We start from the raw sequence: 25,186 nt of genomic DNA on the forward strand, positions 1-25,186 counted from the left end.
GCTTTTATGCCAGAAGAGCAGCCTTTTGGGCATTTTGATGCTTAACAGTTATAAATCCCAAGTGTTCATAACCTAAAATGTGTGGGTTTTGAAGGCCTCTTGAAAGCCTGTTTTAAGTCAGCATCAGAATGGTTTTCTTGGATAAAAAGTCAGTTAAAAATTCTGAAAGTGAGACATGATGTGAAGAATAATTTTAATCTTCATGGGTTTCAGATGCTATGGGACTATGGATCTGTCCACTCTTTCAGCAGTGGAAAACTTAGACTTCTAGCAGTGTGTGGCATACCAAACCCAATTCTGAAATAGCCTGAAGCAGTACGTTTGCCTAACTGTACCGCAGGGGCTCTTTTTTTAACAAGGTCCAGTAAGTCATGAACTAAGTCCTTGCAGCAGAAGAACTCACCTTACATTCAGTTAATGAAAAATGCTTTGACGGGAGGGGGTTGGACAAAACGACCTTTGAAGATCCCTTCCAACGCAAACTGTTCTATGCCTTTTAAACTGCTGCAGCACTTTGATTTGCTGCTGCTTGTGTTGAGTCAGCCTGCTGGAAAGGCTGCCTGCTGGGACTGCACAAATGCTGTCCTGCATTGTTAGTCACTGCCGCACTTGCTCAGCGACACCTTAGTTACTGCTGCCTTAGGGTCCCTTTCACCTCATGAACCATGCTTTAAAATATAATAGAATAGTTTCTTTGGAAGAAAAGTATCTACAACGATCATCTAGTCCAACTGCCTGACCACTTCAATGATCTTAAGAAGTCCCTCATAGCTGTATTCTCCCACAGGCTGCTTGGGACTCACTTCCTAAGGCTAATCTGCAACATGCTGTAGATTGTGCGTAAGACCTAGGCAGTATATTTCAGTGAGAAAGAAATAATGGTAAATAATAAAACTGAATTTCAGCTATTAAGGAATATAAAATTGTATATAATATTAATGGTATACTTAAATTCTTAATGCAAGCCATGGCAGCCATAGTAGTATTCCACAAGAAGTTGGTTTTGTTGACACTTGGTGTGTATGTACTCTGTAAATCCAAACAAATAGTCACAGTAGTGAAATACAAATTGATAGCTGTCACCTTTGGACTTGCTAGTTTGTTGCAAAGTTTTGGAGACCAAGGAGGCATCTTGGCAGCTCAAGAGCTTGGCTCATTTTTATTTATTAGCAATGCTTAAAATATGGCAGTTTTGACCAAATAGCTAGTGGGGAACACATGCATAAGCTTCCACCACAATGCTGACTAATAGATTAGTTTAATGTTGAAGCAGAAAGAAGACATTAAGAAGAAATCAAGTGATGTTCAGTGTTGCAAATTGGATACCAGGCAATATTTGATTTCCAAGTTGTTGCATCCTATATGAATTCTGTGTGATACATGAGTTTCATATTATCTTGTTGGTATTTAAGAAGTGAATAATACATTGGAAAGCTATTTAAAGTGTGTAAAGGTAATTGGTAACAGGAAATAGTGGATTTCTTTTTTTAACATAGCTTTCTGCTTACATGTTTGAGCAGGCGCAACTTGTAACTTATACTATAGCCTTTTTGACTGTGTAGAAGTCTGAATTGTATTTTTTTTAAACAAATGAAGGCCTTTGCTCATCTTTTTATTCCTGCTGGAGAATGAGAGTTCTTGTAACTATGTCACTTGTGTTCAACCAAATTCTTGTGCTCAGATTAGTTGAAAGTTAATAAATATGCCTATAAAAGCACCAATGGTTAAGAAGTTTCTCCGTTATGTATATATGTGGGACATACTTAAACTCAAGCCATCATTTAAGGGTTTTTTTAACATTTTAGATTTCTCAATGTGTTAAGTTACCTTACTGCTCAGTTTTAATGTCAAAATTAATACACAGACATTTAAAGTACACTTAGCTCTGCATTGGTGCTAGCGGGTACTAAGTATCCTGAAACACCTGATTTAGCCAGCCAGCTGGTTTTCAGCATACTGTACATAGTGGACAGTCTGTTTTCAAGCATCACAAAATGACTTTTTTGATGCATATGTATACCTTGAAATTAAAGACATGATTTATGAAAGACACTGTAGACTGTCAGGAATTGTGGTTGATTTGAAACAGACTGATAAAGAGAATTTCCCATTTAAAGATTGTACCATTGATGAAACGGTAACCCTGATGAAAAATACTTGACTGCTATATGCTACTATATCTCTCAAATGTTTCCTCCTTGCTTGTTGATCTTGTAGGAGTCTTCTTATCTAGACTATTTTTATACTGCAGTAGCTAAGCATGCTGTCATTCACATTTATGACTACAGCAAGTGCATGCCTGGGGGTCTTGCTTGACCACAAAAAGATTGCTTAAAATAAAACCTAAAATTAGGGAGGCTTGAAAAAGCTTAGTTTCTGTAGATGCCTAAAGTTGAAATATTTCTGAATTTTGAATTTGCTGATGGGCTCAGTGCCCTCTGCCTGGCTACCATTTTGAGAAGGAACAGCTGTAAGGCTTTGTGATGTTGAGAGTCTTGAACCAAAGGTAGCTGCTTTTGGGAGAATTAGAGAAGAGTTTTAGTTTGTTTTGTTTAGACTGCAAATATTATCTAACCTTCTGGTCATGAAAGAGGTGTTGGAAGTCTGACTAAAAGCAAAACTGAAAGGATGACCTTGAACCTATTAAAATAATCCATGTGGATGGCTGTGCTGGTGTTAATGTTTAACACTGACTCAAAGCATGATGAGCAACACATCGTGGATTTAGGCTTCAGGAATTGTTTAGTAAAGCTAAATGTTTTCTTTCTGCAAATTTGGGCACAGTATTATCTTTCAAAATCTGTCTTTGCCTAATACTTCTAGCATGGAAATCCACTATTTTCCCAGTGATGTAAATAAAGTAACAGCATAAGCATGCACATGGTGGACTTCAGGGAAGCTGGTGCTAGATTTCAAAGTATTGTTAGGTCAATGCAATGTGTTTAAAAGTGTATCTTTTCTCTTTGCTTTCAAGGCTCCCAGCAGTCTCATGGAGACCCTTGAGCAACACCTAAACTCACTGGAAGGAAAAAAACCTGGCAACAAGTAGGTGTATATGTTGTACTGTGTATCGAGGCCTAATAGTAACATTAGGAAACTGGCTGATATTTAGGTTTGCCTCCCCTAACCTACTTTTGTCGCGTAACTGGAAAATAGGCAGTGGTAAGACTAGGCTTTTTCTTTCCCTTACAAAGTCATCTTAATGGCAACCTTTTCTATTGGGTGGGTTGTTTTGCTTTGTTTGTATATTTTTGGGGTTTTTTTTGTTTGGTTTTTGGTGTTTTTTTGTTTGTTAGGCTTTTTTGTTTTTTGGTTTTGGTTTGGTTTGGTGTTTGGGGTTTTTTTTAATCGGCTTTCTTTTTGCTTTTTGGTTTGGTTTGTTTTTTTTTCTTTACTGGGGCAAAACAACACACTGGACAACTGGACACTTCCTAAAATTAAGTAAAGTTAACTATGGAAAACACCTGGAAGAAACTGTTTTTCCCTGCTGCTGAGGCTTTTGTTGTCAAAATTCACTTGTTTTCTAGTGGCTCTTTTTATTAGTACTTGTCATGCCTAAGTTTAGATGGGGTTAAGCTAAACCTATGTTTTCTCTTTTAATTATTGCTTTCCTTGCAATTTAGTGAAGGGTAAGTACATATGTTTACATATCACTTGCATGCAGACATTGTTGTGGTTTGTTTTGGTTTATTTTTTGGTTTGGGTTTTTTTTTTTAAGATGGCTTCAACAGATATAGATTTATTTATTTTTTTAAATCATACTTAAATTGGTGCTTGCTTTTGTATATTCATCATTGCAGTCATTAAGTTATCTTTGATCATTTCTGTTGTAGTTGCAGATCTTCTAGACAGTTCTACAGCTTCTAGGACTTATCCAATTCAAATAACCTGTAGGATGGATGCTAGTTTACTATGGGTGCAGTTTTAACTTCAACTCCTCCTTTCATCTCTTAGATGAAAGCAGCTCTAAAAATATGTAGCAGTATTTTCGTACGTCATAATAATGAAAGTAAACCAACACACTGGCGTGCGTTTTAAGATTAAGGCTTTGTCAGTTAGTGTTATTTGGTTTTTTGCATGAGAACTTGCAGTTTGGCCTTTCCAACTAACTGTTCCTATACTTTTAAATAGCATTATTTTAAAGTAACTGACTTTACTTAAAAGAACAGTAGACTTTGAAAATTTGCTGACACATCTGCAGAAGACTTATGCTAGATAACTGCTTCCATATTGGTGTTACTCTGCTGCTGTTGCATGACTTTATAATATGGTGTCATCTTCCCCCATTAACTCTTTCCTATTGGCTCCTGTAGGCCCAAACCCAAGATATTTGCATGCATCTCTGCCTTTCTTCCACTGAGTAGAGCTTATTTAAAAGGTAGAAAAATCCTGGGATACCAGGTATCTTAAAATATTCATTTAAGATTTGAGGTAAAAAAATTTGTATTCCTTGTCTAAAGTGGTACATGGAAGCTTGAGAAATGGGGAGGGCATGCAACTATAGAGATCTTCAGAAAGCTTTCATGCTTAGTTTTTGGTCTTTTTGCAGGAGTTTTGATGACCAGAAACATAGTTTCCAAAAGTGTACTTACCTGAAAACCCCCTTTTTTTTCCTAGATCTGGGGCTCCTTCTCCTCTGAGCAAGGTAAATGCTGCCAGTTGCTGTACCAGTTAATTCTTGTTCAGATATGCTTTAGACTGTCATAAGGGCATAAAGAGTTAAATTTCCATCTTCTAATGTGCTTTTTAGACTTTGCCACCTAGGCTCTAGCTAGCTGACAAAACCACATCGTTTAATGGCCTTGTAAATAATGGCCATATGAAAGTGCTTCAGTGATCTGAAGGGCTATGGTGCTTATAATAGTGCAGGATGCTAAGTAACTTTGTCAGGATTTGATGGTCACACTTTGTGAAAGTATAAAAGATACACGTATCTCAATTTCTTCACCCTCCCCCCTTATTAATCCTCATGTCAATGAGAAACTCAGTACTGTTTCTATTCCAAATTTAGTGCTTTATTTGCAGCTTTTTATGAGGAAGTTCTGACTCTTTTAAAACCACATTCATGTGAAAAGCCAGGAAGAAAACTTTCATCTGATATACCAAATTTCAGAATTGACTTTTATTAGTGAGACTGCTCACCTTAATTTAAGGCAAGAGTTGCCAGTGAAACAGTGTTGGTTTGAGTGTCAAATAAACTAATGAGCTTTATAGTATTAGTGATAGTTGCTCCTGAAGTATTGCCAGGTGCCATAGTTCTGTGTCTAGTAGCGGTTGTTATGAAGGAAAATCTCAATGAAAACTTCTGATTCTGAGGCACTTCTATGGTTGATTCTAGTGAAAGCTCTTGAATTGCTTTGCAAAAAGCCCTTCTAAAAAAACCCAAACAAAACCCTCTCTTGTTCAGTACTGTAGCAGTGGGTGAGAACTATATGATGTAAGAAAGTGTTCTTACAACTTTAAGTAATCCTCTCTTCGCTGATTTACATGAAGAAAAATCAGGACCACTTGAGTCTCAAACCTTAGTCAAGCTTTGGTGAGAGTCTAGAAAGCTTATATCTGTCTCCTGCTAGAGTTGTGAGGATGGGATGGCACTAGCAGATCTCAAAAGAAAATCACTTCAAATTTTCTATTCTTTTTCTCTCTTGGAAGTGGTCAGAATGGCAAAAAATACAAAACTTAGGACTTGTTTTCATTTGTTAGGAAAAGAGTGAGATCCTATAACAAAGCTTGTAGTATCTTTTAGAATTAAATTGATACTTCAAGGTGACTTGCATCTTCAAGTGCACAAAGGGTTGCAATATACTCTCCTGGATGTCTGTCCTTGGTATACTTAAGGTATATTTATCCATCATTGGAAAAGCTAACGAAACAAAATCGTAGGTCGAGCTGTCTGTTTTTTATCTTCCCAAGGACTTAACTGTTAGTACTGTCGATGGCTCTCAAAACCTTCTTTAGCCTGAAGGTTTACATACACACTTTTAACTTATTTTCTAACCATTTCTCTTCTCCCACCATTTCTATGGAGGGAGTACTAAGCTGCTGTTGTGGATGAACAGATTTTTTCATTGTGTGGACAAAATGAAGGGGCCGAATTATTCCATCTTCAGGATGGTATTAAAACTGAGATGAGGGAGTTTGGGAGAGCAAACCATTTTCTTGGACATTGCTAAGAACCCTTTGATGCATAGGCACTGTTAGTTACCTTTATTGGGATTTTAAAAAGCAGGTAAGGCAACTCCAGATCACAAGTCTGAGTTAATTGACTAGGTGTTGGGTGAGCTTGAACCCAAGGTACCCAAGCTCATATGAGACTGGCTGCTGGTGTCTGCAGGGCTCTAAATGCATGCAGTAGGCTTTTCCTCTTGAGCCAGGCACTGCTAGGTGCAGTCACCTTGGAGTTTCTTGGCTCCTCTACCCTTTGAAAACTTAGCCCAGACTTCCTTAAATTCTTTCAGATGGGGAAACAGCTTGCAATACAAAGACCTGATGTCAAAATTGGATTATTCCTTTTTCCCCATATTTTCATACTTTCAGAATTCATACTTTCATAAGTATTTAACTTTCAGAAGAATGTGAATCTGTGCACGAGTTGTTTGTGGACAAATGCTGGTATATTGAATGTATATCTAAAATATTTCTCCAGTCTTCTCCAGCCACAACTGTTACATCTCCTAGTTCTACTCCAGCAAAAACTATTGATACATCTCCTCCAGTTGATCTTTTTGCAACTTCATCTGCAGCTGCTCCAGTCAGGTAAGTTAGAAAGTCAAAAGCAGAACAAACTGCTGTTGCTTATTATAATGAGCAGAAATGAAAGAACTCTAGAGACATAAAAGCTCTGTGCTTGAACCAAAAGCCTGAATATCTGGCTGGCTGAAATTACAGAAGTCTTACCAACTCTTTCTACCTAGTGCCTGTTTATTGCCTGGAAATGCAGGTTTCTTGCTTTCTGACATGGCACAATGGAATATTGTAGTAGAATAGAACTATTTTCAGCTGCAGCAGTTATTTGTTCTGGTCTTTGGGATCAGCTGGGATTTTGGTTTGGGGGTTTGGGAATTTTGTTTGTTTGTTTGTATTTTTAGGGTTGTAGAAGTCTCATAGATCTGTTAAAATGTCATCAAGTAATGGAAGTAAGATAAGGTCCCATCCTGGGGTGTAATGTATTCTTGGTGCTTACTGCAGTAGAGGTGTTTATGGCCACTGCTCTAATCTTGAGGCCTGAAAAAAACCAAATCTCTCACTGGTTTCATCTCTTATCCAAACTAAGGGTAATTCCTACAATCCAGTCATTTAAAAAAAAAAAAAACAACTTGATTAAAATCAACAAATTCCTCCAGTATTTAATCTCTCTTCCTTTCCTTGGCAGCTCTTCCAAACCATCCAGTGATCTTCTGGATCTTCAGCCTGATTTTGCCGGTACTGGGCAGGCAGCTCCAGCAGCCCCCGCTGGAGCCACTTCATGGGGAGGTAGAGAAACCTCAGTGTCAGCATCTCTTCTTGCAGTCTCCATCTTCTTGCCTGGCTGAACTGAAACCTGGCTCTTTCGCTGCTAGCACAAGATGTTCCCAGCTCACCCCCAGGCTTCTGCTGACCTGACGGTCAGGCATCTCTTTGCAGCACCAGGCTACTCCTTTTTCCAGGGATATGCATAATAGTATAAGCTGCTTACAAGGGCCTGACTGCAAAGCTGGGGGGAGCCAGGATTATGTGACTAAAAGTGAGCAAGAAGGGGGGATGGCTGAAGGTGAACAGGTAGGGTAGGCACTTTAAAACAGAAGAACTAAAACTGCTCATGTGCTTATTGGCAAGGTGAGCAGAGAAATCAACACCTCTGTTCGTAAAGCAAAACCCACAGATCAGTAGGGGGAGGATCAGAATATCTTTTAAAACAAAAATTCATGTAAAGCCAATGGTGGTAAATTAGTTCTGCTGCAAGTGTGATTACATCTGACAACCCTTAACATATTTTATTAAAACCTGCCTTGTCAGCATAGAATAATAATATGAAACTAGAAGTAGAGGGCTAACTGCTTTCAAATAGGAATACCTAACCAGCTGTCTGAAATATGCGCTCTGTGGTGAACTGAGCCTGTTGCAAGCAGCACTAGCAGCTGGTGATGTGTAGAGGACTGCAATAAATGTAGGCAATGTTCATTCCCGTCCTCTGAAGACAAGTAATTAGGCCAGTAAATGTGATTTAACTTACATAGTTGTAACCACACTATGGTATAATCTTAAGAGATCCTGTGTGGCAGTTTAAGGAACTCATCAGCCCTCTCACAGCAGGAATGCTACACTGAGTCATGCTGGCTCTGCTGTCAATGTTAGTACTGGTTACTGGTGGCTTCTGCATTCCCTGTTTCTGTTCTTAGGTTTAGTTCATTAAAGATGATACTGTATCTCAGCCACTTTATTATAAGAAGATAGCTATGGCTGTCATGTAGAACGTTTTGCATATTCCAATTTTATCTGTTGAATTGAATATTTCTTTTCAGGAGAGTCAATTTTATTTACTGAAATGTAATCCTACCCAGAAAGCAAGACCAGGGAGTCATCTATTCTAGGATGCCTGGGACTAGTTATTCTGCAATTTTTTATTGCATCCTATTTGTTTTGCTTTGTCATTTCCAAGTGCTGGAACACAAGCTTTTGAGATATTCAAAAATACTCAGGCCTCTCAGCTTACTTTTTTAGGCAGTTGCTCATTCATGCAGAGTAAATTGCCATTAATATTGTAAAATATTGATTTGTATTGCAAGTCATCTTTCAGATGACTTATTTGGGTTTTGTTGCTTTGCTCTTTCAGGCAAAGCACCTTAGATTGGAACTGGGGTGTTTTTATTTAAAGTTGACTAGTAATGTACCTAGTCCTTTTTTTCTACAACAGAAAAGGACAGCTAACTTCTTTCCTTTGGCCAGGGTTATTGCTGACCTCATCAAGTATACTTCAGTCTTGCCTTTCAGAATAGCATTTTGGTAACTTAGTAAGCTTCAAGTTTGTCTGCTTTACTGCTGGCAGGAGTCCAGGTATGATGACCTGTTACTGCACTGGAATCTTGCTAGCGTTTTTTGTCCCTTTAAAAAAAAAAAAACAACCCTCCTTTAAATTACTGCCAAACACCATGTCAGACACGCATAAATTGAGAACTGGAATGGCTTTGGTGTGAAAATACTGAAATTTCCATTAATGTTTCATCTGGTAATGAGAAAACCTTTGAGCTTGTGCTAAGAGTTGGATTTTGGGTTTGTGATGGTTTTGGTTTTGTGGTTTGTTTTGGTTTTTGTTTTTGTTTTTTTTTGGGGGGGGGTGTTTTTGGGGTTTCTTTTTGGGGGGGTGGGGTTAATTTATTTACTTACTTCAACTAAACCTGCAGGTAGTCATTGAAATTGTACAGCCTCGTATGTACTACAGGACCTTCTAGTTAGTGCAGGTGAGGCCACATCTGCAGTACTGCATCCAGTTCTGATGTAAGGGAGAGGGGACTGGCAGAGGACTCCAGACATCTACAGCACACCACTGTGGAAAGAGACTGAGGGAGCTGGGCCTCTGTCATCTGGCAAAGAGGAAGCTAAAGGGGAATCTTAATAGTGGCCTACAACTATTTCAAGGGGAGTTGCACAGCAGAGCCAAAATTTTCTTGAAAAAGATAGTTGATTATAATGAAGGGTAATAACAACCGATTGCAGCTTAAAAAGCTGATGAGACATGAAGAAAACGTGATTTCACTTGGAGGGTAAGGCAATACTGGAGCAGAATTTTGATGTGCACTCGTGGACTTCATTCCTGGAGATTTTTCAAGGCCTGACTAGACAAAGCCATGACTTCCCTGAGCTGGTATTGGACTTAATGTTCTGAACAGGAAACTGGACAAGATGACCTTCTTTCCACCCAGAGCTTTTGGGAGGATATGTAACAGTGTCTCCCTGTTGCTTCAGCTTCTTATCTGTAAAACTCTTCTGGCCCACAGCAACTTAACATGGGTACCTGGGAGAAAGCAGTAGTATGGGGAGGAAGCTGGGAGAATTGCTGTAGTTCGGAATAGGTAGGAAAATGTGAATATCAAATACTTCAAGATGCAGCATCAAGCTGGCACTTTAAATGTCACATAAGCCTGCGGAATAAATATCATCAACAAACAGTCTTGCTTTCTCAGTCTCACTGGCAGTGTAGATTCTATGTATTCTGGCAATGCTGTATGTTCCATGTAGTACACTGTATAATTAGTGGTATGTAAGGTACACTATAGCTATATTTTGCTGTATAAGTAGTGTATTTCCAAATACAGCATAAGTTATTTAGCAAATGATCTATAAGTTGTGAAAATGTACCCTTTTCTGTGAAATGGAGATGATCAAGGCAGGGTAGTAAGTCTCCTGCAGCATATCACAAGGTGAATAGATAGGCATTTGGCAGGCAAATTAGACTGTAGTATTACAGAAAAAACAGTAGGTCACATTCTGCATCATCACAAGGTCTGACTCTCAGATAAGAAAGCAAATTGACTTGAATTTCTGCTGTGAATTACCTTGCACTCTGCTTTAGAACGTGAATTTGCTATTAATATTGCTACTTTAATATTACTATACAATAAAGCATTGGTTTTAATCCTTCCCGTATTAAGAGTAAGTGTATATTGCCATGTTGCATAATTGTGATTTCACTGTGTTGTGATCTGTGACATAACTGAGTAACAAAAGGAATAAGCTAACAAAAAGTAAAAGTTTGCCAACAGTTGCTTATTTCAAGTCTAGCTGTGAGGTGTCCACCTCGTGTGCAGTAATGAGATACCAGGGTGCTGCATTTTTAATATACTGCTGTGCTCTTTCAGAGTGCTATTTTGACTTAGCTTCTTGTGCAGTCAGTCTCGAGCACAGCTCTTCCAAGGATCCAGTAACAAAAATACCTACGTGTGGTTTCTCAGTGCCTTGTTAACATATGTTGTAAAATAAAAACATGTGAAGATCGAGCTGTGCTTGCTCAAATCATTTTGCTGCCCACATACAGACCCATAGTAAACCATCTGGACTCTCTGCGTGCTGTTCAGTGTGGATCAAATGAACCTATGACCCTGTCACATGTACAATGAATCTAGGATCAACAGTGGTTGGTAAATAAGTAGTTGCTGAGCCCAAGCTATTCTAACTGCAGTATAAAAATGTAATGGGCCAAACTGGTTGGTTTTCACGAGGTTTTATAGCTTAAAGTTGGTTTTTATGTAGAAAAAGCTTCCTCTGAGCTCAATCTGACTGATATCAGAGGACATCAAATTGTAGGAAAGTTTGTCATTAAAGTTGCTTCATTGGCTCCCAGGAATAGTTGACTAAGGAATCAAAGTTGGAACAGAACCAGCCTGCTTATCTTTCATACTCCTCATAGCCAGTGTTAGCAGAGGTGGTCTTTCCTGCATAGTATGCTTGCTTCATTACAAATGTAGGAAAAGAGGAGCTGCTCTCCTAATTTTCTCTGTCTTTTTTTTGCTAAACAGTTGTCTCAAGTACAAGACTCAGAGCCTGTCTTCCTCTCAGAATGTACTTCGAGCAGTAGAGATGCCATATATTGCATCCTGAAGTAACTTAACACTGTATTTGCAAGCTGCTATCTGCTATGGTACCTTGGCTTCACTGCCAGTTTTGTGAAGGGTTCTAGGGCTAATGAGTGGGTCTCAACAGCTCAATACGGCAGAACAGTAAGCTGAATTCTGTCTAGTTTTAATGACTACAATGTTAATTTTGACTGCTTTCTGTCTACTTTGGTCTAGAAAATACTTGCAACTAAGCAGAATTATCTTGAGATTCTCTTTGGTATCTGAGTATGTTCTGCTCGTAGCTCATGGATTTAAATAAGCTTCAACTATGGCTGTTTACTGTATTTATACCTGAGCACTGAAGTTCATTTGGGCTCAATTCTCCCATGTACAATTTTACTTGGTGGAAGTCTTGAATCTGTGTGATGTTAGGCCCAGGAACTTTCACTTAAAATTTTTTCAGTGTTCTTGGAGGATGCTAGCTATTCATAAACTTCAGACAAGTCTACCTACTTCTGGTCTTACTCTTACACTGTAAAGCTAAATGCAAGGGAGAACTAGTATAGTGGTGATCTGAGCTTCTAAGAAGTGGTCCTTTGCTTTACCCTGGGGTAGTGAAAGGTAGGAGACCTCCTTGTCAACCTTTAGAGGCCACTACTTGGTTCTCTCTGTTAGTTTAAGAGAAGAAAACCAGCTGCATAAAGCAGAAGTGATAAATACTACCAGTGTTTGAAAACTTGCTGATTAGATATTATGGAACTTACCAAATGTGTGAGACATATGTACTGGTTCTGTTTTGAATAGAGCTATTAAATAAAATGAGCTTTGTCATGTAACAATAACCTCTTGAATGTTGGAAAATCAGGTGCTTAAATTGTGTTGAGCCTAAACGTGTCATTTAGAGCATGAGCATATGGCTAATGAACATCTTCAGTATGGCAGTTCTAATTGGTCTGTTTCTTTATTCTGCTGCATTTTAATGGACAATTACTAGACCTCTTGGGAGAGGGTGAGTAATATTTTTGATTTCTAACACTTTTGGATGTTAAGACTCCTTATAAAAAGCTCCAGCTTTCTGGAGTTGAGTAACTGTGATCTCTTTCCCGCTTCCCCTTACTTTTCCTGTTTGATCTTCATTGTATGGTTGCATATAGATAATCTGGCTGCACTTTCCGGTGTTACCTCTGAGCCACAGATTTCAGATCCATTTGCCCCAGAGCCTACTGCAACTACTGCTGCAACTACTGATACTACAACTACTTCAGCTGCTGCCGCTACAACTACAACTATTACCGCTGCCACTGCTGAGGTGGATCTCTTTGGAGGTTAGTTCGGTTGCAGTAGTGCTCTGCACCAGCTCATAAGGTAGATTACGCTATGTTGGGTTTAGCTATTATAAATAAGGCATCTAATTTAATTAACAATACCAGAGGTGCCTGTGTGTTGGATGCTGGGTGGAACAGGAAATGTAAACTGTCCAACTACCTCTTTGTTTGCTGTGCTTTTAGCTAATAGGCTCCTCTGCATATTGATAGAAATGGAAAACTGTGTATGCTTAACACTGAGTTACGTTATGGTTGAATAACTAAGAACATTATTTTCAGGTCCACACTGGGGTAAGCAGGTATTCTTTCCACATTATTGAATAATTATGCACTGTACTATAATTCCTGGGGACAAGCAGTTGTGCTTTCATAGTTGAAGAGGACGGATGTGGCAGCTTCCTTGCCCCTTCATTACATGCCATGCTTAAGCTGTATTGTGTTTCTTTTGGATCTTACTTGTGAATACAGTATTGAGCTAGCTAAAATTACTGTATTTCAGCATTTTTGAGTCTGGGTTTTATTTCACATAGCATTAACAGTAAATTAAAGTGTCAACTACTAAGCAACTATACAACTAATGTAGAGGAAACATACTCTTATAGTTTAGTTCACTCTTTCAGTCTCTAATGTTAGCTGCTAACCTCATAATTAAGAATAACTGTCCCCCTATATGTTGTCAGATTTTTTGTTCCTCCCATACAGCAGAAGGCTTCTCAACAGCATGTCAGAAATTACCTTTTCTTTTCAACATTATACCAGCCCAGGTTAATGGAGAAATATTCTGATTTACAAACTATTAACATATTTAAGATCACCCGAACACTGTATTTTTCTAGTTTTCTCTTCCTCTGATGCATACTTTCAGCATGACAGTGCATATAAGGAATTAGTAATTTACTTGTTATCCAAACTGAATTCCAGTATGTTCTATTTGGGATTGTTCATCGCTTCTAGTGACAGGAGTGCTGGATAGGTCTGATACATGAACACTGTCTGCAAAGGTGTTTCCTGAAGACTGAAAGTTCCCAGTTGGAAGACCTTTTAGGACTAACTTCAACAGACAGCTCCAAGTTATCCCCAATAAAACTGCCAAGAAGCCGTAAGAAAGGAGTACAACTGCTACCTGCTACTTCACCTCTCCTTTTACAAAGATGGGTACTAATCCAAGTGCCTCAGGATCAGACAGTTCAGAAGCAATTTTAAAACAATTGTGGGCAGTGGTTCTGGACACCACTAGGAGCAAGAAGAGAGTCTGATGCTGGTTACTCGCAGAAGCCAAAGCCTGTGCTCATTAGCACCCCTGTAGATGCATAGCATGTGAAACTTCTGGTATGTAGACCTTGGGGTCAAGCCAGTCTTGGATACAGCACTTTCAGATTGCATTATTAATTTAGCATTGATACTGGACTTAAAAAAACCCTAAATGATACCTAAATGGCTATAAATCACTGTAAACTCGCAACAGGATAAGAAAAACACCAACTCTTTCCTATTCTTACAGTACAGCAACAAGATGTATCCTTCTTTTTTTCGACTTTTTCCACTATTCTGTGCTTGGAAAAAGGCTACTACCAAATCATGTGTCTACTTCCAAGTTTATAAAGTGGCAAAGAGAGTAACAAAGAGCTGAATGCTTCTAGTTTCTAGAGATTTAACTGATCATTAGATTGCTTAGTGGCACATACTAAGAAGTGGAGTTGCCTTCATTCTCCAATGTGGAAAGAATTTTATTTTTGCAGTATCCAGACTTCCGTGACTTGATCTCTTAATTTAAAGAGAATGTATTTTGTTGCTCAAATACTATAAATCTCTGATGGATTGTATATTAGAAGAATGCTGACTTTTTCCTGGAACACATCAGACAAAGCAAGGTTTTCTTATTTACAATCGCAGAAAATCTCTAGTTCTGAAGGAGAAAAATTTCTAAACACACTCAGCAGCGAAGCTACTTTTGCAGTGCCTTCAAGACACCCACAGATCAGACCCTTTTAAGATCCTGGAGTCCATATTGAACTTCCATCGCTCTACTCATGTTTCAGTGTTGGGGTTTTTTTGGGGTGTGTATATGGTTTTTTTGTTTTGGTGGGTGTTTTTTGTTTGTTTGTTTGGGATTTTTTGTGTATTCCCCTGAAGGTTGTTCTGTTAGTGATGTTCCATACATTCCTTATTACTTTAAGACTGTGTACAACGCAAGAACTAGTAGGTTTGGAGCATTTACAAATGCTCTCTAGCTTTTGTGGTGCCAGGAATGCTTACACTTAATAAGTAGGTGTTTGACCTTTGAGGTCTGCTACAGAAAGTCTTCAAGGTCATGTTAACTTTCTGCAGCTTGCCAGTTCTTAGTTGCTTTCCATGGTTCCTTATGGTGAGGTGTGGTAGGGGAAGGCACGGGAGCAGTGATCTCAGGAGAAGGAATGTAGAGTCTTCAGGGAGTGGCTGAATAGGGCAAGGAAGCTGAAAGCTGCAGGAGACAGGCAGCCAAATTGATGGAAGAAGCAGAAGAGGAGACTCTGCAGGAATGACTGTTGACTTAACTCTTTTGCTCTGTATCGCTGATACTTTAGCTGATAGGAGCCTGCATGCTCCTTATGGCTGGGCTTTATTTTTTAAGAGGAAAAGCAGCTTTGCATTATGTATTCATTTCTAATATGATCTTGGAACACAAGAGAAAGAAATGCAACATTGATCCAGCATAGGTTTTTTTGAAGAATTTAATCTGATTAATGGGCAAGCTTTCAGTTACCTGGGCCAGCTTGAAGAATTCCTTATCTTGTTTCTGATAAACAAGAGAAGGCCATTTTCAAATTCCAGCTGGAATCATTCCTGAGGGAGAAATGTAAAGGTAGAAGAAAGGCAAAATATCTTGAAATGCTATATCTCAATAATAGATTTGGACATGGTGTTTTTAGGTGCTAGTAATGCATGTTCTTAAGTTGTATTTTTTTTGTATGATTACACCGTATGCAGTTCAAATAACAAGTCATGACAGACACTGTGCAAATGTCTGTTATTACGCATTCACATGATATGAGTCGTAAGTAGGCAGGAGAACTATGGTTTCCCCTTTAAAGAAACTAAACGCAAATAAATTTAAGACTTTTTGGCATTAAAGGGCTAATGAATGTCGCTTATGCTGGAACATGCTGGTATAGCAAACTAGTGCTTTTTTAAAGAAACAGACTAAATCCCTTCATTCTTATGATTCTTTCCTCTCTGAGCCTAGTGGAATATTTCATGTTAACTTAGGTCAGGTTCTCCATGTCAAAAGTAATGGAAGGTGGCTGAAAAGGTTTTCCTGTGGAAAAAGAAGAAAGTTCTTTTCACCTCTGCATTTTAGTTCTGTGATCTTTCCTATACTTGTGCCTTCCATAGGGTTGTTTCACATGTTGTGTAATACATGAAATGATTATAAGTCAGCTATATCATCCCTTACAGTGCTGGATATGCAAATGCAGTGTTACTATGCTGATATGGAGGAACACAAAAGAAACAGTCCTGGTTTTTGTTCGTTTGTGTTGTTGAGGGGTTTGGGTTTTTTTTTATTTGGGGTTATTTTATTTGGCTAATAAAATATGCGGTACGTAATTGTATCCATTTCTGCATATCATCCTAGATTGTAGCAGAGGGCATCTGTTCAGGTGCAGCAGAGCTTTTTGAAAGGCTTCAAAGAACTCAATAGGCATTAACTTAAAAACAACCAACCAACCAAATCAAACTAAAACCAAAAAGAACCCAAATCCCCCAAACCAAGCAACAAACAAAAACCCTAAAGCCAAGCAATAAACAAGCAAACATCATGCCCTTGGTTCCAGCTGTGAGTTGTAGGGTCACCTTTTCAGGTTGGTTATCTCTATGCTCATACAGATTTCTTTAACTTCTCAGAGCAAGTAATATTTAAAAATCTCCTTTAGATTCTATTATGAACTTGGGTGTTTATTCTACCTGCAATTAAACCCAAGTATATGCTGCTAAACAAAATGATAATGCTTGGCATTATCATGCCAAGTGCTGTCATGCATGATTTATTCAAAAGTGACAATAAATAGTAAAGCTGGTGCCAAGCTTGCTGTTTACTTATACCTATGGGCTGGAAGGAATTTGTGCCCACCCTAATCTATGGCTTGTTGCACATGGAACTTCAGTAGTCTCCACATGGACAGAAATAGGTGTTACTCTGAAACCGAAGTGGTCACAACATAGGACTAGTGAATAACTCTATGTGTTCTGAAATTGCACTTTATATGAACTCTGGAGTCTGTCATGCTGGAAAATAGTTGCAAGTGTTATGCGTGAACTTCTGTGCTGTTAGCCTACAAACTGTGCTCTTTTGAAAGAGCCCAGGGTGACCCTCCCTCTGAAAGCTGTCCCTGTGGGGCAAAACCCAACACGTGGCCATATTCATAAGTGTATTCACATGTAGTACAATTCAAAACTCTTCAGTCCAGTTCTGTGTTAAATTTCTGCTGTGCGGTTATGCCAGTGTCCGGTGTACATACAATACAATATTGTGACGTTTGACAAATTATGGGATTTTTTTTGGTAATTTTTTTTACTTGGAGAACTGCCATCCAGTTTTGTTGTTGACCGCTGTTATGTGAAAAATAGAATTATATTTGAAATGGCTTATTAGCAGGCCTTTTTTGCTATTAACTCATTTTAATTCTATTGTACAAGACTAATTGGCTTCCGTCTCTTCTGTTGAAGTTTCAGTGCATGTTCTTTTGAGCTTTTTAGATTAACTGGCACAAACTTGTTTTTAAAATGGTTTGTTTTCATTTTAAAACGACACTCAAGTTAAAGCATGTTAAGCTTTTTCCTGTACTAGTTCGACAGTGCAATCGCAGCAGCCCCCAACAGTTGGGGTGGTTTTTTGTTGTTATTTGTTTGGTTTTATTTTAACTTGCTAACTTTGTAGCAGTAGAAAAATGGCTTTTATGAGCATCTTGAAGTATTTAATCTTAGTTGTGCAGTCTTTTTGTGAAGAAATTGCTTGCCTGTGGGGATAGTCCAAATGGCACTGTCCATTAGGACTACTTCATGGAAGTAAGAGCTACAGATGGTGGTCTAAGCCGAGGAATAATGCTGTAAAAGTTCAGAGCATGAAGTTTAAACATACCACTTAGTAAGTGGCAAACAAAATAACTGCCGAAGAAAACTCATAAGCAAGAAATTCCAAAACCCCAAAACAGTTGTTTTCCCTAACTTAACTGGTTGGCCTAGAGGTAAGCCTACAAGAAGGAGAGACAACTATTGCTGGCCAACAGTTAAGATGAACATTCTTAATCTGTCAGAAACAAGCTAAGTAAATATAACCTATGCATCAGGTTATGACTTCAGAAACATTCAATTGGAATACTCTTAAGAAACAAGTAAGTTCAATTTCTCAGATGTTGCATGCCTGACTTGGCTCAAAACCTAGAAATAATAGATGCAAATCTTTGCCAATGTAATTGGATTTTTATTTGTTACAGTGCTTAAGTTTGCAAAGCACTATGCAAGCAAATTCACATTTGCAGACAAATCACACGTATTACAGGCTTTCAGCATGCAAGTTTTTAATACCTTTATTAACATTAACTTACTACCATATCCCTGCTCTTTCTTCATTAGTTAATTTTGGGTAGTACATGAGCATGCTGCTCTGAACCCTTATACAATGAGAATAATGCCTTTTACACTCACTGTATTCCCTGTGGGAAACCCAAGAAGCTCCGTCTTCAAACCTTGTCTAGAACCTGCTTGTGTGGGGTTGGGGGAGAGACAAAGCGTTTTGCGCTGCATGACTTGTCTTGCTGTCAGAGTAACAACATTCATGTTGTATAAGGGGATCTACCTGTGCAATTTAACTTGGTTCTTTTACTATATTTTTCTTCTCTTTATCCTTTTTCCTTTTAATTTCTGTTCTTAAACTGCACCCAAGATGCCTTTGCAGCTTCTCCTGGGGAAGCCCCTGCAGCAGCTGAAGGGGCAGCAGCACCAGCTACCCCAACCCCTGTAGCAGCAGCTCTTGATGCATGTTCAGGAAATGGTGGGTTTTATGTCATTAGATGGTCTCTTGTTTTGCTGTTTTTTTGTTTAAACTACATGGCAGTGTGTTTTTCTGAAATCTTCATAGTGTTTGCAATTGGTCAAAACAAACCTTAGACTCAAAAGCATGCTTGACAAAACTGCCTGTTTCCAAGTCTTAGTAACTTTGTGATTATTTGGTAAAGCTAATAAACAGTTCTGTCAGTGCTGAGTTTTGTAAGCAGTAACCTGCTAATCTGGATGTTCTTTTGTCATATTCCTGTCTTTTATTTTTGGCCTTGTCAAACAGCCTTTGAAAGTTCTCCCCTTTAGTAAATAGACTGCTCAACCTGTCAGATGGTCTTTATTTTGGAAAAACATAAGTAACGTGTCTGGATAAGTAAGCTAGATGTTAGAGTGACTTCCTCTGTGTGTGTGTTTGCAGTATGTGCATTGCCTGTAGTTGCTTTGTTCTTGACTTCCTGCCTCACTGATCCTAAGTATGCATACACATATATTTCCCCTCTCCTTTTTACAAGACCCCTTTGCCCCATCCGAAGGTAGTGCAGAGGCTGCTCCTGAGCTGGACCTCTTTGCTATGAAGCCAACAGAGACTGCTGTTCCTGTAGTTACCCCTACAACTAGTGCAGCCACTCCAGTTCCTGCAACAACTCCTTCTCCAGCTGCTGCTGTTGCTGCTGCTGTTACTGCTACTACAGCTACTGCCACTACCACTACTGCCACCACTTCTGCTACCGCCACCACTTCTGCTCCTCCTGCTCTAGATATCTTTGGTGGTAATTTTGTTTTTAACTCTTTGATTCTGGTGGATTGATCTGTCAGAGTACAGAACAAACAAATCCATGTTGCATGCATGCTGTGTGCTAGGCTTTCAAACTAGAGAGCCTGTTAACTTCAAATACAATGTGCAAAACTTGAAAGTTCTGCTTTCAGTTCCACCTTTCAAAAATGAGTTAAAGATGTGTTATGTTCTTGGCCTTAGATTTATTTGAGTCTGTTCCTGATGCACCTGCAGCACCTAAACCAGACGCTACTCCTAGCATAGATCTCTTTGGTACAGGTAAAGAGCGAATTTTTCCAATGCTCTGTTCCTTTGATGCTGTGCAATGGCGTAAACTGTCTTGAGTGATACTTACTTCTCCTTGTTTTTTCTTGCATTTCTGGAAGATGCTTTTTCGTCTCCGCCACATGGAGCTTCTCCTGTGCCTGAGAGTTCTCTCACTGCTGATCTCTTATCTGGTGAGTGCTTGATTTTCCCAGGCCATCCTACAGACTTCCTGGGTTTGGATGTTCGGTTTTTTCACAAAAGTAAAGAAAAAAAGGGGAAAAAAAAACCCAAAAAAAAAAAAGAATGAAAACAGCCCAACCCAAACTTTTTGCCAATTTACGTCTGTAAGCTGAGATACTAAGTTACGGGTTTGATGCTTTGGTCACAAGATGTACAGTTGCTGAAGAGGCAAACCATAAAAGTGGCTGACACTGAAGCTGAGTGAGTAATGTGGTTGTTGAGACAATAAATCCGCCTCTAAGCATAACAGAATTCTTAGTAAGTGATGCTTTCTGTAAAGTACTGTTGTTTTCAGTTGCCGTGTGAGAAATGTAGCCCTTTCTGTATGCAGTTCTGAAGACTGTTACCTGAATTTACCAACCCTGTGGTTCTAGCTGGTGGAGCCCATGTGGCTTTGAAATATTTAGCTATCATTGATGCCTTGCTGATACTAAATATTATTTATCCTGTGCTTACTGCAGTGGATGCATTTGCAGCCCCCTCTCCTTTACCCACTGCCTCTCCAGCAAAGGTGGATTCTTCAGGTGTGATTGACCTATTTGGTGGTGGGTATTTTTCTTTCCTCACCACTTCAGAGTTGAATCACTTCATTTCAATTACCTTTGCGCTTTGCTAAAGCTGCGGGTTTCTTCTTCTCACAGCTTTTCTGTGTAGCAATATGGCTAAGACTGGCATGTCCACTTCTTAGTATTGCACAGTAATGAACTGCAAATAAGCTGTCATTCATTCACTATGCTCATTCTGTTGTCATGACACTTGCCATTCTGTTTTCACTCAGTGCATGTATGGTTCTTCCTCAGAAGTCCAATGAAAGTCTGTTGTGTTCTTTTTATTTTTTGGAACTCTCCATGTCACACTATTTTCTTTCAGTTCCATTTCTCAAAGCAGCTGAAGTTTTGAGCGTGACTTGTTTCAAACTGGGCATCTGGATAACCAGGATTGTTGGTGGATTTGGCAAGGTGGAAATTAGGAGGAGCGCAACCAATTTTAGGAGTGTTGTAGAACAGGAATGTTGCTTAAAAGTAGTGAATTTTCAAACATTAGTGAAATATTCCTCTGAAAAGACTTATTGTGAGTCAGTGTCCACGTTCTGGCTGGAATTATTCCCAGCTCTCATCTGACACATTCATCTCCAAAGGGCTTAACTCTCTTGTCTAGGAATGCTGTGGTTTATGTAGGTTTTCTGAGAAGAGGCCCAACTAAAAGAAAAGTGATTTCTTTCTACTGCTGGTTTCTTGCATCTCCTTTTTTCCACCTGAACTTTGCATCCATCGTACTGCTCTGCATTAAAGATGGCCAAGCACTTTCATTTTTTTCTTCTAATGAATGAAGTGGTTCCTTTGTCATCTTTTGTGGGCGATAAATGACTAATTGATGCCTTTAATATTGAACTCTACCTTTTCTTGATGCTTTCTGGAATTCCCTTTAGATGCTTTTGGAAGTAGTGCTTCTGAACCCCAGCCCGCAACCCAGGCTGCTTCTAGTTCCTCAGCTTCTGCAGACCTACTTGCTGGTAATAAAGAACTTCTAAAAACTTGTTATTTTAAGGCAAAACTAAGAAATGGTCATTGAAATTATGTTCCTGGGTGTAAATGGATTCCTGCAGTGGAATAAAATACTTGTTCACAAGATTTCCTAGTACTTTAGGTGCCTTAAATTAAAACCAGTGTTTCATAATAGAGGCACTATACTGAAGTACAAGTTAACTTCCTAGATTATCTTCCCATGCTCTTCATTTTCCTGCCTCCTGCACAAGCCTTATTTTTTCTGTACTGAATAGAAGTGTATACATAAAGTTTCTTTGGCTGGCTGTAGCAGTACCTTAGCAGTATTGCAGGCTATGCTGCTGTTCCTTACTGCTAATTCATCTTAATTTCTTGGTTGGTTTAAATGAGGCAGGTTATACACTTAAATGGTAGGAGCTTGTATGAATAATTTGGTAGTAGTCTTGCATTTAGCTAAGGAGAGTGGGGTGATGAGAGAGAGCTTTTCTGAGTACAAGGGCATAGAAGTGATAGAGACACTCTATTTATACAGGATGAGATCTCTGCTAGTGCTGGATGTGGGATCACTGTCACACCCTATTTCAAAGGTTGAATAACTGTATTATTGTAGTCTGCATCCTACAGATAGTTTCAGCAGAACTCTGTACTGTTTTCCAAAATTCATGCTATATCACGTATCTTAGTGGCTCTAGTGATGATGCTGAACAGTTGTGAATCCACCCCATGCCAGTTTAAAGTTTGTAGAGAGCAAGATCCCAGTATGTCTTCCTCAGGTTTAAAAGGAAGCTGATGCACTTGTGGATTAAGGAAGACTTGGCTTAGTTTCCCCCTTGTTTCTGAAAGGTGAATTTGTCACTAGAGTGCGTTTGTAGGTTGTCTTTCATGGACTTCAAAGGTGATTGTTAGCTTCATTTTGTACCTTCATGGCATAAGTTCTGAGCTGGAGTGATTGTCTGCCCTTTATGCAACTGCTGATCACTCTAGGTATGGTGGGCCCTGATGTCAGTTACTGTCAGCATGTCTGAAGGTCTGTCATGCCCATTTACAGTGTATAAGAAATCCAACCCTGTGTATATTTTGACTTGATATGCTCTTGAGAGGTCCTCCGAGATACATAATGGAGAGTCCATAATGTGAGATACTTCAGTATGTAACCTGTTCTAAGTGCTGTGAGTTGATACAGGTAGATGCTTGCACACTGAAGCCATCTCAGAAGAGGATACATTTTCTAGTACCTGCTCTAAGTGTGGCTGTTGCCCAGTTGTGCTGCAGGAAGGTAGAAGTAGTCTGGATTAATAATAATAATAATGTATGTGTCCATTCTACCAGTTCCAGTGCTGGCAAGCCAGCTGCTTAAAGTGGCACATAATGCATAAATGCGTTCTAAAGCTTTAGTACAGGCAATTTCAGGATTTTAAGGTGTAAGACCACCTTTTTTTTAAACATTGCTTCAATGATCTATGGATAGCTTAAGGCTGGAGATAGGGCTTTAAGTAGTAGGTTCTGAAACATACCAGTCATTTGCAGTTTTATATGTTATTGGTTCTGTTTCAAAGATGTTATTGGGCAGAAGCTCATCCTGCTGTTGCAAATGTTGCAATACAAAATATTTTGTCTTTATCCATAGCTAACCTTAAATTCCAGTAGGAATTATGTTCCAGATGGCTTAAACTTCATCAGTGTGCTCTCTGAATCTGATGAATCACTCTAAATCAAAACCAAAATTATAAAGAGGATGTAATAAGTCTAAATACGTAAGCAGGCCTGAAGCAGTTGGGGTGAATAGATGATTTAAAGACAAAAATTATTTTTGCTTTGAATATGCATTCACAAGGGCTCCAAGTAGGTTTTAATCTTTTTTTGTTTTGTCTGATAGAGTCTGTAAACATCACAGCATATTGCTAAACATTTGTTCACTCTATATAATGGCAGATGTATAGCCTGCAGTGTAATCCAGTTTTAAGTGTAAGAGTGTCCAGAATTCATATGGTGGCTAAAGGCTTGTCCTTCATGGTTTATGAGTGTTTGGTTGCACTATAAGCATACTTACTATGCATTGTTGTCTTAAGTGTTCTGCTGTCAAGTTTCTAGTCTCTTCTTGGCTCACTTAACAAATATGGTAGGGTTTTTTTCATGCTTTTCTAAGCCTCTCAGCAGACAAGACTAGAACTATGCTGATAAATACATAAATACATGCTGATAAATTCCCTTCTAGATACTTCTATCCAGTTAAACTATGTGCATGTGTATCCCAGTACATACCATAATAGCACGTCCTTACAAGAAATAGTACTTCAATGTGTAAGCAAAAGCAAACTCAAAGTCGGGCAGTTGGGGATGTCCAGATAACACATGTAACTTGGTTACTGTTGCTTCTGCAGACTCACTTGGGGTCTTGTGCAAGCCCCAGACAACTAGGAACTTAATCTGTTAAAGCATTTTTATGGCTTCTGTGCCTGATGTTGCTGATAAGTTGCACAAAGCTAAAAGCTGTGGAATTAAGATCACTCAGGAAATGGGAAGGATCTAACTGAGCAGTGAGATGGCTCTAGTGCTTTAGGAATTGCTACAGTCAGCTGCCTTTGTCATCCCTGCATCTTGTCAGCCTGCTTCTGGTCTGATTCTTCAGAGATTTGTTACTTTTTTGCAGATAGTTGAATGCATGGAGCTTTGCCTTGAGACAGGTCATAGAATTATAGAATAGAATCATAGAATAGTTAGGGTTGGAAAGGACCTTAAGATCACCAAGTTCCAACCCCCCTGCATAGGCAGGGACACCTCGCACTAAACCATGCCACCCAAGGCTCTGTCCAACCTGCCCTTGAACACCGCCAGGGATGGAGCATTCACAGCTTCCCTGGGCAACCCATTCCAGTGCCTCACCACCCTCACAGTAAAGAATTTCTTCCTTATATCTAATCTAAACTTCCCCTGTTTAAGTTTGAACCCGTTACCCCTTGTCCTGTCACTACAGTCCCTAATGAAGTCCTTCCCCAGCATCCCTATAGCCCCCCTTCGGTTACTGGAAGGTGATGATCTAGGACAGATACTTTCAAATGAGTAGATGTTCAAGCTTCTGTCCAAAGGCAGAAGTGGTTAGCTGGACAAATAAGGACTGTAAGGCAGGACATTCCCTGAAATAAACTTGAAGGCAGTGGTAGAGCGCTGGCTTGTGCTCAGCTGTGGCAAAATAATGCTTCCTTCAGTGATCTAGGGGAAAAATAGTACAGCCTGCAGGTTGTTCAGAATGCTTTTTGCTGTATTTGTGTATTCACAGTTGGAGCAGTGAAGTCAGATCTGATCCTTTCTATGCAGGGGCAGATGGGTTAAAAACAAGACCAAGAGACTGAAGGTGTAGTATAAAGGTCTCAGACATGACTGTCAAGAAGAGATTGAATAAGAGGAGCGGCTTTTAACTACAGAGAATTGAGGAAGTGTCATATATCTGTTCTCATTTCAATAGTCTTTGCATATTTAATCATTTTCCAGAGTCTGTAGATAATATAAATA

The 25,186-nt window shown here is 39.1% G+C and overlaps 1 protein-coding gene across 24 annotated transcripts in view; it reads left to right on the plus strand.

Annotated features, from left to right (window-relative positions):
• SNAP91 (synaptosome associated protein 91) overlaps positions 1-25,186 on the plus strand; it is a gene marked incomplete at both ends in the record, with an annotated part of 65,409 nt that overhangs the window by 31,638 nt on the left and 8,585 nt on the right. For 6 of the 24 annotated variants that reach the window (XM_080615447.1, XM_080615446.1, XM_080615457.1 and 3 more), the window contains 12 exons: positions 2,975-3,045; positions 4,618-4,645; positions 6,647-6,756; positions 7,373-7,473; positions 12,526-12,540; positions 12,686-12,856; positions 18,777-18,884; positions 19,402-19,659; positions 19,866-19,943; positions 20,051-20,122; positions 20,633-20,716; positions 21,601-21,684. In XM_080615447.1, coding sequence (XP_080471573.1) covers positions 2,975-3,045; positions 4,618-4,645; positions 6,647-6,756; positions 7,373-7,473; positions 12,526-12,540; positions 12,686-12,856; positions 18,777-18,884; positions 19,402-19,659; positions 19,866-19,943; positions 20,051-20,122; positions 20,633-20,716; positions 21,601-21,684 — 1,180 coding nt within the window. Of the gene's footprint in view, positions 1-2,974; positions 3,046-4,617; positions 4,646-6,646; positions 6,757-7,372; positions 7,474-12,525; positions 12,541-12,685; positions 12,857-18,776; positions 18,889-19,401; positions 19,660-19,865; positions 19,944-20,050; positions 20,123-20,632; positions 20,717-21,600; positions 21,685-25,186 lie in introns of all 24 variants that reach the window. The other 18 variants (XM_080615448.1, XM_080615450.1, XM_080615451.1 and 15 more) reach the window with 12 other exon arrangements.

Source organism: Psittacula echo, assembly GCF_963264785.1.
Source record: "Psittacula echo genome assembly, chromosome: 4".
Classification (NCBI taxonomy): domain Eukaryota; kingdom Metazoa; phylum Chordata; class Aves; order Psittaciformes; family Psittacidae; genus Psittacula; species Psittacula echo.